Source organism: Hyperolius riggenbachi, chromosome 3 (assembly GCF_040937935.1).
Source record: "Hyperolius riggenbachi isolate aHypRig1 chromosome 3, aHypRig1.pri, whole genome shotgun sequence".
Taxonomy (NCBI): Eukaryota; Metazoa; Chordata; class Amphibia; order Anura; family Hyperoliidae; genus Hyperolius; species Hyperolius riggenbachi.
The window spans coordinates 471,181,995-471,199,332 of NC_090648.1; the positions used below are offsets into that span (position 1 = coordinate 471,181,995).

Genomic DNA, 17,338 nt, shown 5'->3' on the forward strand with positions numbered 1-17,338 from the left:
CAGCAGGTCCATTCAGCACAGAGCGGTGACAACCAGTGAGGAACAGGAGATTCTCCAAACATGCAAATCATTCACTGAACTATGAAGTGGAAACTGCATAGCTCCCAACCAGGGGCGTAACAATAGACCCTGCAAGGGATGCAGCTGCAGGGGGGCCCAGAAGCAGCAGGGGGTCCCATGGGGGGAGAAGTTTCTTTTCCCTGTCCTGAGACACTGACAACTAAGGGCATGGAGAGAAAAAGATTTCTGTTGTCTGCACAATTGTTCCAATGACGACCTCTGCTCAGCCACTGATAAAGAATCATACAAAGTTTTGCAGACAAAGATTTGTAGACAGTCCCTATTCAGTGTGCAGCAGGATCTTGTGTACAGCGCCCTGCCCCACAGCCTCTCTGCCCCTCCCCAAGTGCTCTGTAATGTAGTGATGCTGGAGAAGTCTGCAGAGCCAGTTTTGCTTCATCAGAGATGGACAGATTGAGTGTAATAAGCAGAGGCTGGGAGCACACTCATCTGTCGGTTTTCTGTATGCATTTTCTGTAGACCATGTGCGCAAGGGGGGAGAGGGGGCCCCATCCAAAGATTTGCAGGGGGGCCCAGTGATTTCTAGTTACGCCCCTGCCTACAAATAAGTCAGGTGATTGTCACTTTGATCACAGCCTAATCATACTTTAACCTTCATGGCGGTAAGCCTGAGCTGAGCTCGGGCTATGCCGCCGGAAGGCACCGCTTAGGCCCCGCTGGGCCGATTTGCATAATTCTTTTTTTGCTACACGCAGCTAGCACTTTGCTAGCTGCGTGTGCAATGCGATCGCCGCCGATCCGCCGCTATCCGTCGCGCCGCAGCAGCCCCCCCCAGACCCCGTGCGCTGCCTGGCCAATCAGTGCCAGGCAACGCTGTGGGGTGGATCGGAGTCCCCTTTAACGTCACGACGTCGGTGACGTCATCCCGCCCGTCGCCATGGTGACGGGGGAAGCCCTCCAGGAGATCCCGTTCTTTTAACGGGATCTCCTGATCTCCTCAGGCGATCGGAGGGGCTGGGGGGATGCCGCTGAGCGGCTATCATGTAGCGAGACCTTGTCTCGCTACATGAAAAAAAAAAATAAAAAAATATGGCTTTGCTGCCCCCTGGCGGATTTTGATAAACCGCCAGGAGGGTTAAAGGCCAGTTGTGGGCCAATGCAAATGCGCAGTCCCAGCTTCGCACAACCCCCGATCGAGCTCCAGTGGCCAGAACCGTTGTGCGCATGCACAGCTCACAAAGACTGTAACCGTACTTGCGCATAATACGTCCAGCTGCAGGAGCAAAATCTGAAGCTGCTCATGGCCAGGATTGTGCACCGGCTCAACAGAGGGGACCGGACAAAATCTGACTGAGAGACCAGATGGAGTACAGGGGACTGGAGGAAGCTCAGGTAAGTATAAAACCTGAGGTTCACAAACACGCAGAGATATCCTGCGCTCCCAATCAAAAGTTCGCACAGTCAGAGACAGTTTCCCTTTAAAGTTCCGACACTGCAGCGCTCCAGAGTAGGGTGGTTAGCAAGACAACTGAAGAGAGATGGAGCGCGCCATAGTGCATTAAACGTTTCAGGGGTATTTTATTGACACATAAAGTTATACTCACAAACACAGATGTTAAAAACGCATGTCAGCGGACAGCCAGCCGCTTCCCTCAGTGGTGGAGAATGACGCGCTGTGGCCAGTAGCGCGGATTCCGATGTCCTGGGGCTCCGTGCCGCTGAGGAGTGGGCGTGGCTTGCAATCAGTAAGCGTGTGACGTCATGACGCGTTTCGACGCTCGGCGCCTTCATCAGAAAACCTGAGGTGTTCTTTATCTTGAAGGACAACTGCAGTGAGAAGAATGTGGAGGCTGCCATAATTATTTCCTTTTATACAATACCAGTTGCTGGGCAGCCCTGCTGATCTGTTTGGCTGCAGTAGTGTCTGAGTCACACCAGAAACAAGCATGCAGCCAATCTTGTCAGATTTGACACTAATGTCAGAAACACCCGATCTTGTTCAGGGTTTAAAGGGGAACTGAAGAGAGACGGTATATGGAGACTGTCATGTTTATTTCCTTTTAGACAATACCAGTTGCCTGGCAGCCCTGCTGATCCTCTGCCTCTAATACTATTAGCCATAGCCCCTGAACAAGCATGCAGCAGATCAGGTGTTTCAGTGGTTCAGACTTATAAGTCTGATCTGACAAGACTAGCTGCATGCTTGTTTCTGGTTTTAATCGGATACTACTGCAGAGAAATAGACCAGCAGGGCTGCCAGGCAACTGGTATTGATTAAAAGGAAATAAACAGGACAGCCTCCATATACCTCTCTCTTCAGTTCCCCTTTAAAGCTTAATACTTACCACTTGACGGAGGAAGATGGATCCAGCCAGGCAGCCACATCCCTCTCATGATGAGCGCTCCATGATCAATTTTTTGGCTGCTGAATGTAATGTAATGTCTCAGTGTCTGCTCTTATAATGTCTGCATACAGTCAGCACAGTACTACCGCTCGTCTTTTATGCTGGGTGTAATTCTCAGTATCTGCTCTTGCTCTGCATATATAGATACTGCTCAGTAGCACTTCTCTTGTCCTGTATGCTGGGTGTAATCCTCAGTATCTGTTCTTGTTCTGCATATACTGCTCAGTAGCACTTCTCTTGTCCTGAATGCTGGGTGTAATCCTCAGTATCTGTTCTTGTTCTGCATATACTGCTCAGTAGCACTTCTCTTGTCCTGAATGCTGGGTGTAATCCTCAGTATCTGTTCTTGCTCTGCATATACTGCTCAGTAGCACTTCTCTTGTCCTGTATGCTGGGTGTAATCCTCAGTATCTGCTCTTGCTCTGCATATACTGCTCAGTAGCACTTTTCTGTGCTGAATGTAACTGTTGGTCTCTGTTTTCAGGATGAATTATACGATGTTACCTGCCGGATTCTGGACACCTCTGTGTGATGGGTGATACATTAGAGACACTGCGGTAGGCCATGCAGGTTTGTATGAGTTTCCCTCAGAAGAGCTGGGGTGGATTGTAAGGAATTTATATTGGCGGCCCTTATTGATGGTGCCCTGCAGCTCCTTTGTAAGGACTGACAAGTGGTCACTTGCGGAATTGCTGAGGAAGGTGATAACATCTAAGGCTGTCATCCTGTTTCAGTTATTGAGTCGCTGACCCGGAACAAGCATACAGCATACAGGTTCCCCCCAATACTCTCTTAGTGCATGCTTGTTGGGTCAGTGGATGACAAGGATCATGAGATCAACTCTAAAGCTGATCTGGCTGGCTGGAAAGTGTAATGGTTAAGGGCTCTGCCTCTGACACAGGAGACCAGGGTTCAAATCTTAGCTCTGCCTTTTCAGTAAGCCAGCACCTATTCAGTAGGAGACATTGGGCAAGTCTCCCTAACACTGCTACAGCTTATAGAGCACAGCCTAGTGACTGCAGCTCTGGTGCTTCGAGTCCACAATATAAATGTTCTGTGTTTGTCTGTGTAAAGTTAGCAGGTCTGAAAGCAAATCAACAGAGGTGGCTTGATTAAAGGACACCGGAAGTGGGATGGATATGGAGGCTGCCATATTTAGTTTCTTTTAAACAATACCAGTTGACTGGAAACTACATTATACTAGGAGAAGAGAAATCCACAGTGACAATTGCTGTACACTATGTCATAGCATGCCACAGACTGAGAGGAGGAATCCACAGTGACAATCACTGCACACTATGTCACAGCATGCCACAGACTGAGGAGTCCACAGTGACAATCACTGCACACTATGTCACATCATGCCACAGACTGAGGAGTCCACAGTGACAATCACTGCACACTATGTCACAGCATGCCACAGATTGAGAGGAGGAGTCCACAGTGACAATCACTGCACACTATGTCACAGCATGCCACAGATTGAGGAGTCCACAGTGACAATCACTGCACACTATATCACAGCATGCCACAGATTGAGAGGAGGAGTCCACAGTGACAATCACTGCACACTATGTCACAGCATGCCACAGATTGAGAGGAGGAGTCCACAGTGACAATCCATGCACAGTATGTCACAGCATGCCACAGACTGAGGGGTCCACAGTGACAATCACTGCACACTATGTCACAGCATGCCACAGATTGAGAGGAGGAGTCCACAGTGACAATCACTGCACACTATGTCACAGCATGCCACAGATTGAGGAGTCCACAGTGACAATCACTGCACACTATGTCACAGCATGCCACAGATTGAGAGGAGGAGTCCACAGTGACAATCACTGCACACTATGTCACAGCATGCCACAGATTGAGAGGAGGAGTCCACAGTGACAATCCATGCACACTATGTCACAGCATGCCACAGACTGAGGAGTCCATAGTGACAATCACTGCACACTATGTCACAGCATGCCACAGACTGAGGAGTCCATAGTGACAATCACTGCACACTATGTCACAGCATGCCACAGACTGAGGAGTCCACAGTGACAATCACTGCACACTATGTCACAGCATGCCACAGACTGAGGAGTCCACGGTGACAATCACTACACACTATGTCACAGCATGCCACAGACTGAGGAGTCCATGGTGACAATCACTACACACTATGTCACAGCATGCCACAGACTGAGGAGTCCACGGTGACAATCACTACACACTATGTCACAGCATGCCACAGACTGAGGAGTCCACGGTGACAATCACTACACACTATGTCACAGCATGCCACAGACTGAGGAGTCCACAGTGACAATCATTGCACACTATGTCACAGCATGCCACAGACTGAGGAGTCCACAGTGACAATCTCTGCACACTATGCCACATTATGCCAAAGACTGAGGAGTCCACAGTGACAATCACTGCACACTATGTCACAGCATGCCACAGACTGAGGAGTCCACAGTGACAATCACTGCACACTATGTCACAGCATGCCACAGACTGAGGAGTCCACAGTGACAATCTCTGCACACTATGCCACATCATGCCAAAGACTGAGGAGTCCACAGTGACAAACACTGCACACTATGTCACAGCATGCCACAGATTGAGAGGAGGAGTCCACAGTGACAATCACTGCACACTATGCCACATCATGCCAAAGACTGAGGAGTCCACAGTGACAATCACTGCACACTATGTCACAGCATGCCACAGATTGAGAGGAGGAGTCCACAGTGACAATCACTGCACACTATGTCACATCATGCCACAGACTGAGGAGTCCACAGTGACAATCACTGCACACTATGTCACAGCATGCCACAGATTGAGAGGAGGAGTCCACAGTGACAATCACTGCACACTATGTCACAGCATGCCACAGATTGAGAGGAGGAGTCCACAGTGACAATCACTGCACACTATGTCACAGCATGCCACAGATTGAGAGGAGGAGTCCACAGTGACAATCCATGCACACTATGTCACAGCATGCCACAGACTGAGGGGTCCACAGTGACAATCACTGCACACTATGTCACAGCATGCCACAGACTGAGGAGTCCATAGTGACAATCACTGCACACTATGTCACAGCATGCCACAGACTGAGGAGTCCACGGTGACAATCACTACACACTATGTCACAGCATGCCACAGACTGAGGAGTCCACGGTGACAATCACTACACACTATGTCACAGCATGCCACAGACTGAGGAGTCCACAGTGACAATCTCTGCACACTATGCCACATTATGCCAAAGACTGAGGAGTCCACAGTGACAATCACTGCACACTATGTCACAGCATGCCACAGACTGAGGAGTCCACAGTGACAATCACTGCACACTATGTCACAGCATGCCACAGACTGAGGAGTCCACAGTGACAATCTCTGCACACTATGCCACATCATGCCAAAGACTGAGGAGTCCACAGTGACAATCACTGCACACTATGTCACAGCATGCCACAGATTGAGAGGAGGAGTCCACAGTGACAATCACTGCACACTATGCCACATCATGCCAAAGACTGAGGAGTCCACAGTGACAATCACTGCACACTATGTCACAGCATGCCACAGATTGAGAGGAGGAGTCCACAGTGACAATCACTGCACACTATGTCACAGCATGACACAGATTGAGAGGAGGAGTCCACAGTGACAATCGATGCACACTATATCACAGCATGCCACAGACTGGGTAGTCCACAGTGACAATCGATGCACACTACATCACAGCATGCCACAGACTGAGGAGTCCACAGTGACAATCGATGCACACTATATCACAGCATGCCACAGACTGAGGAGTCCACAGTGACAATCGATGCACACTATATCACAGCATGCCACAGATTAAGGGGAGTCTAAAAACGTCCATGGACTGCTTACTCATTGTACCCCTATCCTACCCCCTTCAATGTCCCTTTCTTTTGCCCTTGCTTTGACAAGGCCTGTATGAATATAGAATATTGGTATTGCAAATTCAGCTATATTTGATTTGATTTGACTGCTGACCTCTATGGCTGCAGTAGTGTCTGTATAGGCCCATACACACGTCTCATTTTCGTGAACGACGGGTCGTTAGAACGTCCCGTCGTTCAGTCGTTCACCCGCCAAATCGGGCGTGTGCACAGACTGTCGGCAGATCGATTTAGCGGGCGGACGACTAAACGACGGGACGTTCAAACGACCCGTTGTTCGAAAAAATCAGACGTGTGTATGGGCCTTATCACTCACCTGAAACATGCATCTAATCGTGTCAGATTTTTGACAGAAACATCTGATCTGCATGCTTGCTCTATTGCTGTGTATTGATATGTAACCCTGCCCTCCCACTGATCCTATGTTGTTCATTGTGCGGAATTCTCCCCCCAGAGTATTCTGGGAGACCAGAGATCTTTTCTACTGGCTTCAGAACTCTCAGTAAATGATCACTCCACAGAGATCACTTGCCAGTTCAAAAGATGTTCCCGCCTGAGATAAATTTCAGAATGTAGATCTGGGAGAGGGAAGATTTTATAATGGACAAACACTGAATAAATACTTTATGAATGAATATTGTAAAAAAATAAACCATGTTATTCATTATGTTATTATACTACAGTTCCACTTAAATAGCATGCATTGCGCACACCCAGCTGATATCAAGAAGAACTGTCACACTGTGGTGGTGAATCCTAATTTGCATTGGTGCCTTAAAGGACACCAGAGGTGAAAATAAATGAATAAAAATAAACAATTCCTTCTCCTAAAAATGTCTTTTTAAGATCTTCCACAGTTTTGTTTTATAATTAAATCTACTTTTCAAGTGTTTACTGTTTTTGCTCAATGACACATTCATTGAAGTATGCCAGAGCTAAAATCTATGATCTGTTGCCCCTTTTATCTCTTTCCTGCTCTCAGAAGCCATTTTCTGCTAGAAAAGTGTTTTATAGCTGCTTATTTATTTTACACATGGGGGGCAGAGGAGAAGGGGAGAACCAAAGGGGGGGGGGGGGGCTGAGTAACATAGAGGGGGACATATATATATATATATATATACAGGGCTGTATTTAGGGTTTGGGGTCCCCTAAGCACCCCAGACCTATGACGCCCCCTCCCCCATTGTTAAAGATGGGCTTGGCCACATAATGCAGTGGGCGTGTCCATAACATACAGTGGGTGTGACCAATTAAAATTTCCTAGTAAGAGTGCAACCCAAAGTCGGTGAAGCTATGTTTTCTCCCCAGATATGAGTAAATTGACCCTAAAAAAGTAAGTAGGAAATGTACCCACCCAAAATAAAAAAAATAAAAAAACACATTAGCCAGTGTTCTCTCGCACAACATAGTGGTAGGTATTAGATTGTGAGCTCCTCTGAGAAAAGTCAGTGACATGACTATGTTCTCTGAAAAGTGCTGTAGAAGATGCCAGTGGCAGTGCTATATAAATACATAATAATATGGTAGGACATTAGACTATGACAGGATTAGATTGTGAGCTCCTCAGAGGACAGTCAGTGACATGACTACGTACTCTGTGAAGTACTGCTGAAGATGGCAGTACAATATAGTACAGTAGTATGGCAGCACAGTGGCGTAGTGGTTAGTGCTCTCGCCTTGCAGCTCTGGGTTACCAGTTCGAATCCCAGCCAGGTCAACATCTGCTCGGAGTCTGTATTTTCTCCCCGTGTCTGTGTGGGTTTCCTCCGGGCACTCCGGTTTTCTCCCACATCCCAATAACATACAGATAAGTTAATTGGCTTCCCCCTAAAAATTGGCCCTAGACTACGATACATACATACACATATGACTATGGTAGGGATTAAATTGTGAGCCCCTCTGAGGGACAGTTAGTAACAAGACAATACATACTCTGTACAGCGCTGCGTAATATGTTGGTGCTATATAAATAAACTAGCCAACCCGCGTCGTAGCATACGCCGCATCCATCTATCTATCTAATAGAGTACGTGCCTCAACCTTGAAGCAAGAAGAAGTAGGCTTTCCATGAGAAAATGTATGTGTGCTCAAACACCAAGTTTAACCCTACCAAGTCTGGCTTTGCAAATCCGGCCTAATTGGCTATTCATGAGGCAATGCTCATGCAAATATGCATTTGCTTTCGCATGCCAAACTATGCAGGGTCAAAAAACCAATACTGCAAAGTGCTCTCTCGCTGCCTGGGAACCACAGCGGCACCCCGGAGTGGGAGGCTGGGTGGCGCAGCTGCCCCCCCCCCCCCCCCCCAAGCGTGGCCAGCGCTGGGGAGAGCCGTCCGCACCCACCTCCTAATATTAAAAACAGCCACTTACCTTAACGTCCATTGGGTTCTGCTACATGTGCATTAATTTTCTCATGGAAAGCATTTTGTGCAGTTTGTATCCTTTGGAGGCAGATGGTGGATGGCTTGCTCCGGTGGTGTGAACCCTGGAGTGAGTGCGCCTGTCTTCCCCCCCCCCCCCTCTGGAGTGCTGTATGTGAGCCAGCCCTGAGCTCTAAAGCTCGGGGTGACCCATGCTTCTCTCCTTTCTCATGTGGTGCCCCCAAATTAATGCGCATGTAGCAGAACGCAATGGACGTTAAGGTAAGTGCCTGTTTTTAATATTGGGAGGTGGGTGCAGACGGCTCTCCCCGGCGCTGGCCAAACTTGGGGGGGGGGTCGTCCACGCCACCCAGCCTCCCCCTCCAGGGTGCCGCTGTGGTTTCCAGGCAGTGAGAGAGCCTGGGACCCTGCGGTCCCCCAGTTGTATAAAAAGGGGGCATTGGGAATCCTCCCCGTGGCGCTCCTGGAGGCCTGGAGCACACCAAAAACTGCTAGCAGATCCGCAAAATGCTAGCAGATTTTGAAACGCTTTTTCTTATTTTTCTGTAGCATTTCACCTAGCATTTTGCGGTTTTGTAAAGCGTTTTTGGTGTAGTAGATTTCATATATTGTTACAGTAAAGCTGTTACTGAACAGCTTCTGTAACAAAAACGCCTGCAAAACCGCTCTGAACTGCCGTTTTTCAGAGCGGTTTGCGTTTTTCCTATACTTAACATTGAGGCAGAAACGCATCCGAAATCCAAAAAATGCCTCACCTCGGGAGTATGCGTTTCAGCAAAACGCCTCCCGCTCTGGTATGCACCAGCCCATTGAAATACATTACCCAAGCGTATCCGCAGCCGCAAGTGGATCGCAAAACGCTGCCGAACCGCTCTGGTGTGCACTAAGCCGGATAGTGCTAATGTAGCATGTAGCAGGGTGACTGCTTTGTGGTATTGGTTTGTGCATGCATTTGCATGAGCATTGCCTCATGAATATCCAATTAGGCCAGATTTGCAATGTCAGACTTGCTAGGGTAAGGCCTCTTTTCCATGGACTGTGAATAGGCAGTGAAATGGCTCTCAAACTCTCACAACTGCTCACTGCTGCCTGGTAACTGCTTGCTGCTGCCTGGTAACTGCTTGTTGCTGCCTGGTAACTGCTTGTTGCTGCCTGGTAACTGCTTGTTGCTGCCTGGTAACTGCTTGTTGCTGCCTGGTAACTGCTTGTTGCTGCCTGGTAACTGCTCGTTGCTGCCTGGTAACTGCTCGTTGCTGCCTGGTATCTGCTCGCTGCTGCCTGGTATCTGCTCGCTGCTGCCTGGTAACTGCTCGCTGCTGCCTGGTAACTGCTTGCTGCTGCCTGGTAACTGCTTGTTGTTGCCTGGTAACTGCTTGTTGCTGCCTGGTAACTGCTTGTTGCTGCCTGGTAACTGCTTGTTGCTGCCTGGTAACTGCTTGTTGCTGCCTGGTAACTGCTCGTTGCTGCCTGGTATCTGCTCGCTGCTGCCTGGTATCTGCTCGCTGCTGCCTGGTAACTGCTTGCTGCTGCCTGGTAACTGCTTGCTGCTGCCTGGTAACTGCTTGCTGCTGCCTGGTAACTGCTTGCTGCTGCCTGGTAACTGCTTGTTGCTGCCTGGTATCTGCTCGCTGCTGCCTGGTAACTGCTTGCTGCTGCCTGGTAACTGCTTGTTGCTGCCTGGTAACTGCTTGTTGCTGCCTGGTAACTGCTCACTTCTGACTGATAACTGCTTGCTGCTGCCTGGTAACTGCTTGTTGCTGCCTGGTATCTGCTCACTGCTGCCTGGTAACCACTTGCTGAGCACACAGCTCAACAGTCCGTGGAAAAGAGGCCTTAAACTTGGTGTTTGATCACGCATAAATTTTCTCATGCAAAGTACTTCTTCTTCTTGTTTGAAGGTTGAGGCACTAAAGGTGCGTACACACATGCGACTATAGTCGTTTGTAACGATCGTTCCCCGATCTTTACCAACGACGATCGTTACAAAAAACGAACCACCGACTATTAAGACAAACGACGAACGAGCCAAATCGCTACAAAAGAAAGTTCTGTCTCGGCGGATTTAAACCAACGACGATCGTTTGCAAAAGTAGTACATCGTTGGAAACGATCGTTCGTACTAGGCTTGACATGCGCATTTCACTATTTCTCCATGGAACTTCTCATTTTTATGCGCAGGCGCAATAGTTGCTTTCTGTGATGTAACGTTCGTTCTAACGATCAGATCGTTACACACATTTTAAAACTACCTTTACTTAGGTCGTTCTTTCATCAATTAAAAGTTCGTTCGTCGTTCTTAACGAACGATCGTTGTCGCATGTGTGTACGTAGCATTAGTCTATTATATATATAGATAGATAGTATAAGTAGCCAGGTCTATAGGTATCCCCAGTTTACAGTAGGTAGTGGGCAGGGGCGTAACTAGAAATCACTGGGACCCCTTGCGAAAATTTGGATGGGGCCCCCCCATAGGTGCCAAATAATCATAATGGGGCAGCGTTTCACCATAAAATAATCATAATGCAGAAATGTTTCACCATAAAATAATCGCAATGTGTGCAGCACTTCACCAGAAATTAATCGTAAAGGTGGCAACATTTCAGCAGAAAATAATCTTAATGTGGGCAGAATTTCAGCAGAAAATAATCATAATGTGGGCATCATTTCACCATAAAATAAACGCAATGTGTACAGCATTTCAGCAGAAAAGAATCACAATGTGGGCAGCATTTCCACAGAAAATCGTACAGTGGGCAGCATAACACCACAAAATAATAGGTGTCCCCAGTTTAGGTAGTAGTTCTAGGTGTCCCCAGTTTAGGTTATAGGTCTATAGGTGTCCCCAGTTTAGGTAGTAGGTATATAGGTGTCCCCAGTATACAGTGGGTTGCAAAAGTATTCGGCCCCCTTGAAGTTTTCCACATCTTGTCATATTACTGCCACAAACATGAATCAATTTTATTGGAATTCCACATGAAAGACCAACACAAAGTGGTGTACACATGAGAAGTGGAACAAAAATCATACATGATTCCAAACATTTTTTACAAATAAATAACTGCAAAGTGGTGTGTGCATAATTATTCGGCCCCCTTTGATCTGAGTGCAGTCAGTTGCCTATAGACATTGCCTGATGAGTGCTAATGACTAAATAGAGTGCACCTGTGTGTAATCTAATGTCAGTACAAATACAGCTGCTCTGTGAGGGCCTCAGAGGTTGTCTAAGAGAATATTGGGAGCAACAACACCGTGAAGTCCAAAGAACACACAAGACAGGTCAGGGATCAAGTTATTGAAAAATTTAAAGCAGGCTTAGGCTACAAAAAGATTTCCAAAGCCTTGAACATCCCAAGGAGCACTGTTCAAGCGATTATTCAGAAATGGAAGGAGTATGGCACAACTGTAAACCTACCAAGACAAGGCCATCCACCTAAACTCACAGGCTGAACAAGGAGAGCGCTGAATAGAAATGCAGTCAAGAGGCCCATGGTGACTCTGGACGAGCTGCAGAGATCTACAGCTCAGGTGGGAGACTCTGTCCATAGGACAACTATTAGTCATGCACTGTACAAAGTTGGCCTTTATGGAAGAGTGGCAAGGAGAAAGCCATTGTTAACAGAAAAGCATAAGAAGTCCCGTTTGCAGTTTGCCACAAGCCATGTGGGGGACACAGCAACCATGTGGAAGAAGGTGCTCTGGTCAGATGAGACCAAAATGGAACTTTTTGGCCAAAATGCAAAACGCTATGTGTGGCAGAAAACTAACACTGCACATCACTCTGAACACACCATCCCCACTGTCAAATATGGTGGTGGCAACTGGCAGCATCATGCTCTGGGGGTGCATCTCTTCAGCAGGGACAGGGAAGCTGGTCAGAGTTGATGGGAAGATGGATGGAGCCAAATACAGGGCAATCTTGGAAGAAAACCTCTTGGAGTCTGCAAAAGACTTTAGACTGGGGCGGAGGTTCACCTTCCAGCAGGACAATGACCCTAAACATAAAGCCAGGGCAACAATGGAATGGTTTAAAACAAAACATATCCATGTGTTAGAATGGCCCAGTCAAAGTCCAGATCTAAATCCAATCGAGAATCTATGGCAAGATCTGAAAACTGCTGTTCACAAACGCTGTCCATCTAATCTGACTGAGCTGGAGCTGTTTTGCAAAGAAGAATGGGCAAGGATTTCAGTCTCTAGATGTGCAAAGCTGGTAGAGACATACCCTAAAAGACTGGCAGCTTTAATTGCAGCAAAAGGTGGTTCTACAAAGTATTGACTCAGGGGGCCAAATAATCACGCACACCCCACTTTGCAGTTATTTATTTGTAAAAAATGTTTGGAATGATGTATGATTTTCGTTCCACCTCTTACATAGTTACATAGTTTAGGAAGTAGATATATAGGTGTCCCCCAGTTTAGGAAGTAGGTATATAGGTGTCCCCCAGTTTAGGAAGTAGGGTGTCCCCCAGTTTAGGTAGTAGGTATATAGGTGTCCCCCAGTTTAGGAAGTAGGGTGTCCCCAGTTTAGATTGTAGGTATATAGGTGTCCCCCAGTTTAGGAACTAGGGTGTCCCCCAGTTTAGGTAGTAGGTATATAGGTGTCCCCCAGTTTAGATAGCCTGGAAAGGGGAGCAGGCACACACAGCAGTGGGGAAGGGGGGGCGTCTCCCCCCCCTCACCTGGGGCTCCCGCTCCCCCTTCCTAGCTTTCTCCTCCAGTGCAGAGTGGCAGCCGGAGAACAACTTGCCTCTTCCGCGCTCGAGGAAAACTCTGTATACCGCTGCCTGGTCTAGTGACGTTACTGACTAGACCAGGCAGCAGCATGCAGAGTTTAGGCTCCACGTCGGGAAATTTAAAATCCCCGCCCGCTGCCATTCTCCTGGGGAGGGGGGGGGGGGGGGGGGGAGGTTTGATAATACAAAAAATACACAGCTAATAGGTGGCTGCCCCCCTCCACCCCGAGGGGCCGCCCATGGCACCAGCCCACGGGTGCCTCTTAAGAGATACGGGCCTGTATATATATACATATAAATTTCTACATACTGTATATACAGTATATTTTTCTTTTTCCTGTGGTTTTTGCCCTCTACACCTAGGTGCGTCTTATATTTTGGAGTGTCTTATATTCCAAAAAATACGGTATCCCCCAAGGGCACTTTTTTCCCTTACAGTTGTTGGATTCCAGGAAAGTCCTATTTAGAAATGGAACTACTGACACAATTGTTTATCTGACCAGTTTGTTGTCACTTGTTTTCCTTTAAATAGTTGAAACACTTTAGTGTTTAAAAAAATGATTAAAATGCAACTTTATTTCAAAACAAAATGTTGGTAAGCTGTGTAAGATGTACGTTAAAAAAATGTAATGTGATTTTTGGAAATCATGCGTTATTGAAAGTCGCCATAGCAGTTGGTGAAACAGACGATATTATTAAAAAACAAAAACGATAAACCCCAAACACTAATTTCAGTCCAATGTCTGCAACATGTTTTTAAAGAGAACCAGAGACCAAGCACCCTCATGTATTTTATTACATTTATCAGTGGGAACATGACAGTAAACACCTACCCTGCTGTTAGTTTTATTATTCTCAGTCTAATCTATCTGTTATCAACTGTGATAAGAATCCACCGACTGATTCAGTCTAGGTTTGACCTGGAATCATTATAGCTGAGTCACTCTTCTGTGGAGTCTTTTCAAGCCCAAGCCTGCCACCTCCTGGCTTAGATTTCCTACTCAGAGCTGACGACATGGGAGGGGCTGCTGCTGCCGAGAAAGAAGCTCTGAAACAGACAAGTGTATCTGTGTGCAGTGTGCAGCCAGTCATTATCTACTGTATGCAGTTTCATTTCTATGATAGACACTTCCTACAGGCAGCCACACAGCATACCAGAATAATAAAGTTGAAAGCAGACAGATGAAAGGCTGCAGCAGCCCTGCTTGTCTATAGTCTCATAGAGGCTAGACAGCACATCCAGAACAACTTATAACCTGGAAGCAGAAGGGATATGAGCCGGCGGCCATATTGGATATTTCCTGGAGAAATAATGGATAAAAAACACTCAAAAAGGCACACCAGAGTGTTCATTGTGTGAATTGTATTTTTATTTATGAATGCACCAGGAGGTAGATGGTGCAAGATGGCCAGATTAGCACACAGACCCTTTTGCTACAGCTACTTACACACATGCAATAACCGCCGGCTGAAACGGCTGATAGCGGACGTTTCAGACGACAACGCGTGTACAGCAGCCACTGATCAATATTCCTTGGGCGGGCATCATTAACCACCTTATCCAACACTACACTATATCTACGTCCTCTGTGACTTCATCTAAGCCACGAGGACTTAGCTATACATCTTGTAGCAGAAGCAGTGCTGTGCAGGATTGGGCTTACTCCTGTGCACATTTCTGGCAGTATCTGATGCAGCACTAATTGGTGAACAGGAATATATGTTTCCTGAGCTAATGAGATTGATTTTTACCATTAAAAATACTTTTATTTTCTCAGTTCATAGTGAAAAATACACTCTGTAGCATTATTTCAGAATCAAATATCTTCACCATAAATTGTCACAGGGACGTAATAAGTTTTGTGATAATCGGTAAGAATAGCCAAACAAAATTCATGTTTTTTTATCTACAGTAGCACTTTTTATTTTTAAACTGGAATTGGTAAAACTGAGAAATAATGCGTTTTTTCTATTTTTTTCCTAATTTTCCCACTAAAATTCATATAAAACAAAATTGTTCGAGGGAAAAATGGCATACAATGAAAGCCTAGTTTGTCTTAAAAAAAAACAATAAAAACAATGTATATTTTATTTCCGTATCATAAGTTGTTTCTGATTAAATAAGGACATAGCTAAACTGTCAAAACTGCTCTGGTCCATAAGTGGGAAACAAGGTCTGGATGCAAAGTGGTTAAAGATCCGTTCTGACAGGTCCTCAATGACCTTGATGCCCAAGCATAACTGATCACAATTATATTTTAAACCCTTGACCGATTGAAGTCACTTCGATTGGTCAGCACAGGGGATTTTATCCCCTTAAAGGTTAAGTGGCCCATCCCATGAAATCTGATGGGAGGGTTGAAAGAGCCAATTGTAAGCCAACGAATTTCGATGATTTTTATGTCGATTACCATGTAAAGTATGGCAAATCGACCTAACGATCCATCGAAGCTTGAATCGGACATGTCGGAAATAATTGAATCGACGCGTATCGACGGACGCATCGAACGCGGAAACTCATGGTGTGTATCCAGCATAAGGGAAGTATTCCTGGCTGTTTGTGACCCGCCCCCTTTTCAGAATTTAAACCCCAGTCTCCCAGTGACTGACTGTACCACGTTTGAGGCCTCTACCGTTAACAGTGTAAGAATGGCAGCAATGTAAATATTCCCCTTGAAAATCATTAGGTGAATTTTGATTGTCTGTTGTAGGCTCCACCCACTTTCCTGAATATTAATCCCAGTCATCCAGTCACCAGCTGTGTCCAGTTTGAGAACCCTGCCAATAACAGGCTGAAATCAATCTAACAAATGTAATTGGCTGCTTGTGGCTCTACCCTCTTTAGTGAGTTTGGACCCCAGTCACCCAATGAATGACTGTATCAGGTTTGAGGCCTCTGCCATTAACAGTGTAAGAATGGTAGCAATGTAAATATTCCCCTTGAAAATCAAGAGGTGAATTTTGATTAGCTGTTGTAAGCTCCACCCAAATTTCTGTATATTCTTCCCAGTCACCCAGTGGCTAATTGTGTCAAGTTTGGGAACCCTGCCATTAACAGTGTAAGAATGGTTGCAGTTTATATTTTCCCATGCAAAAAATGTAGTTGTTGGCACCGCCTACTTTTTCTAACCTTGGCATACAGTCACTCAATTACCAAGGTTATGATCTTTGGGGTCCTTGCACTGGCGTACCAATAGGGGATGCGACCCCTGCCGTCGTGGGGGGGCCCCCTAGGGCCCCGCTCAGGGACTTTTGGGGGGCAGGAGGGGTCGCAGCATAAGAGGAGAGTGTGGCAGATCGGTGGGGAGGGGGGAAATTCCCCCCCTCCCTCACCTCGGGCTCTCCTCTCAGCGCTCCCTCTCCTGCAAACATTGGTGGCAGCAGGCAGTAGCGGCGGTGGCGGCAGGATGAATACATTACCTCCTTCTCGCTGGAGGACTTCCGTGTTTATGCAGGAAGTTGCAAGAGGCTCTTTGAGAACGGAAGTCCTCCAGCGAGAAGGAGGTAATGTATTCATCCTGCCGTCACCGCCGCTGCTGCTGCCTGCCCGCTGCCACCAATGTTTGCAGGAGGGGGAGCGCTGAGAGGAGAGCCCGAGGTGAGGGAGGGGGGGGGGAATTTCCCCCCTCCCCACCGATCTGCCACACTCTCCTCTTATGCTGCGACCCCTCCTGCCCCTGAGTGTGTGTGTGGGGGGGGGGGGCGGATTTTTTTTTTTGCAGGGCGGCCCGGGGATTTGTAGGTACGCCCCTGGGTCCTTGGTATAAATAATTTGCATATTCCCACTGAAATTAAACAAATCTTTTTGGCTGTTTGTGGCTCTGCCCCCTTTCTTAAAATGAACTCCAG

The 17,338-nt window shown here is 46.9% G+C and overlaps 1 protein-coding gene across 1 annotated transcript in view; it reads left to right on the forward strand.

Annotated features, from left to right (window-relative positions):
• Positions 1–2,972: 2,972 nt before the first annotated feature.
• PDE3A (phosphodiesterase 3A) overlaps positions 2,973–17,338 on the forward strand; it is a 454,279-nt gene continuing 439,913 nt past the window's right edge. Inside the window, exon 1 of the mRNA XM_068278006.1 lies at positions 2,973–2,996. Coding sequence (XP_068134107.1) covers positions 2,991–2,996 — 6 coding nt within the window. The 5' untranslated portion in view covers positions 2,973–2,990. The remainder of the gene's footprint in view (positions 2,997–17,338) is intronic.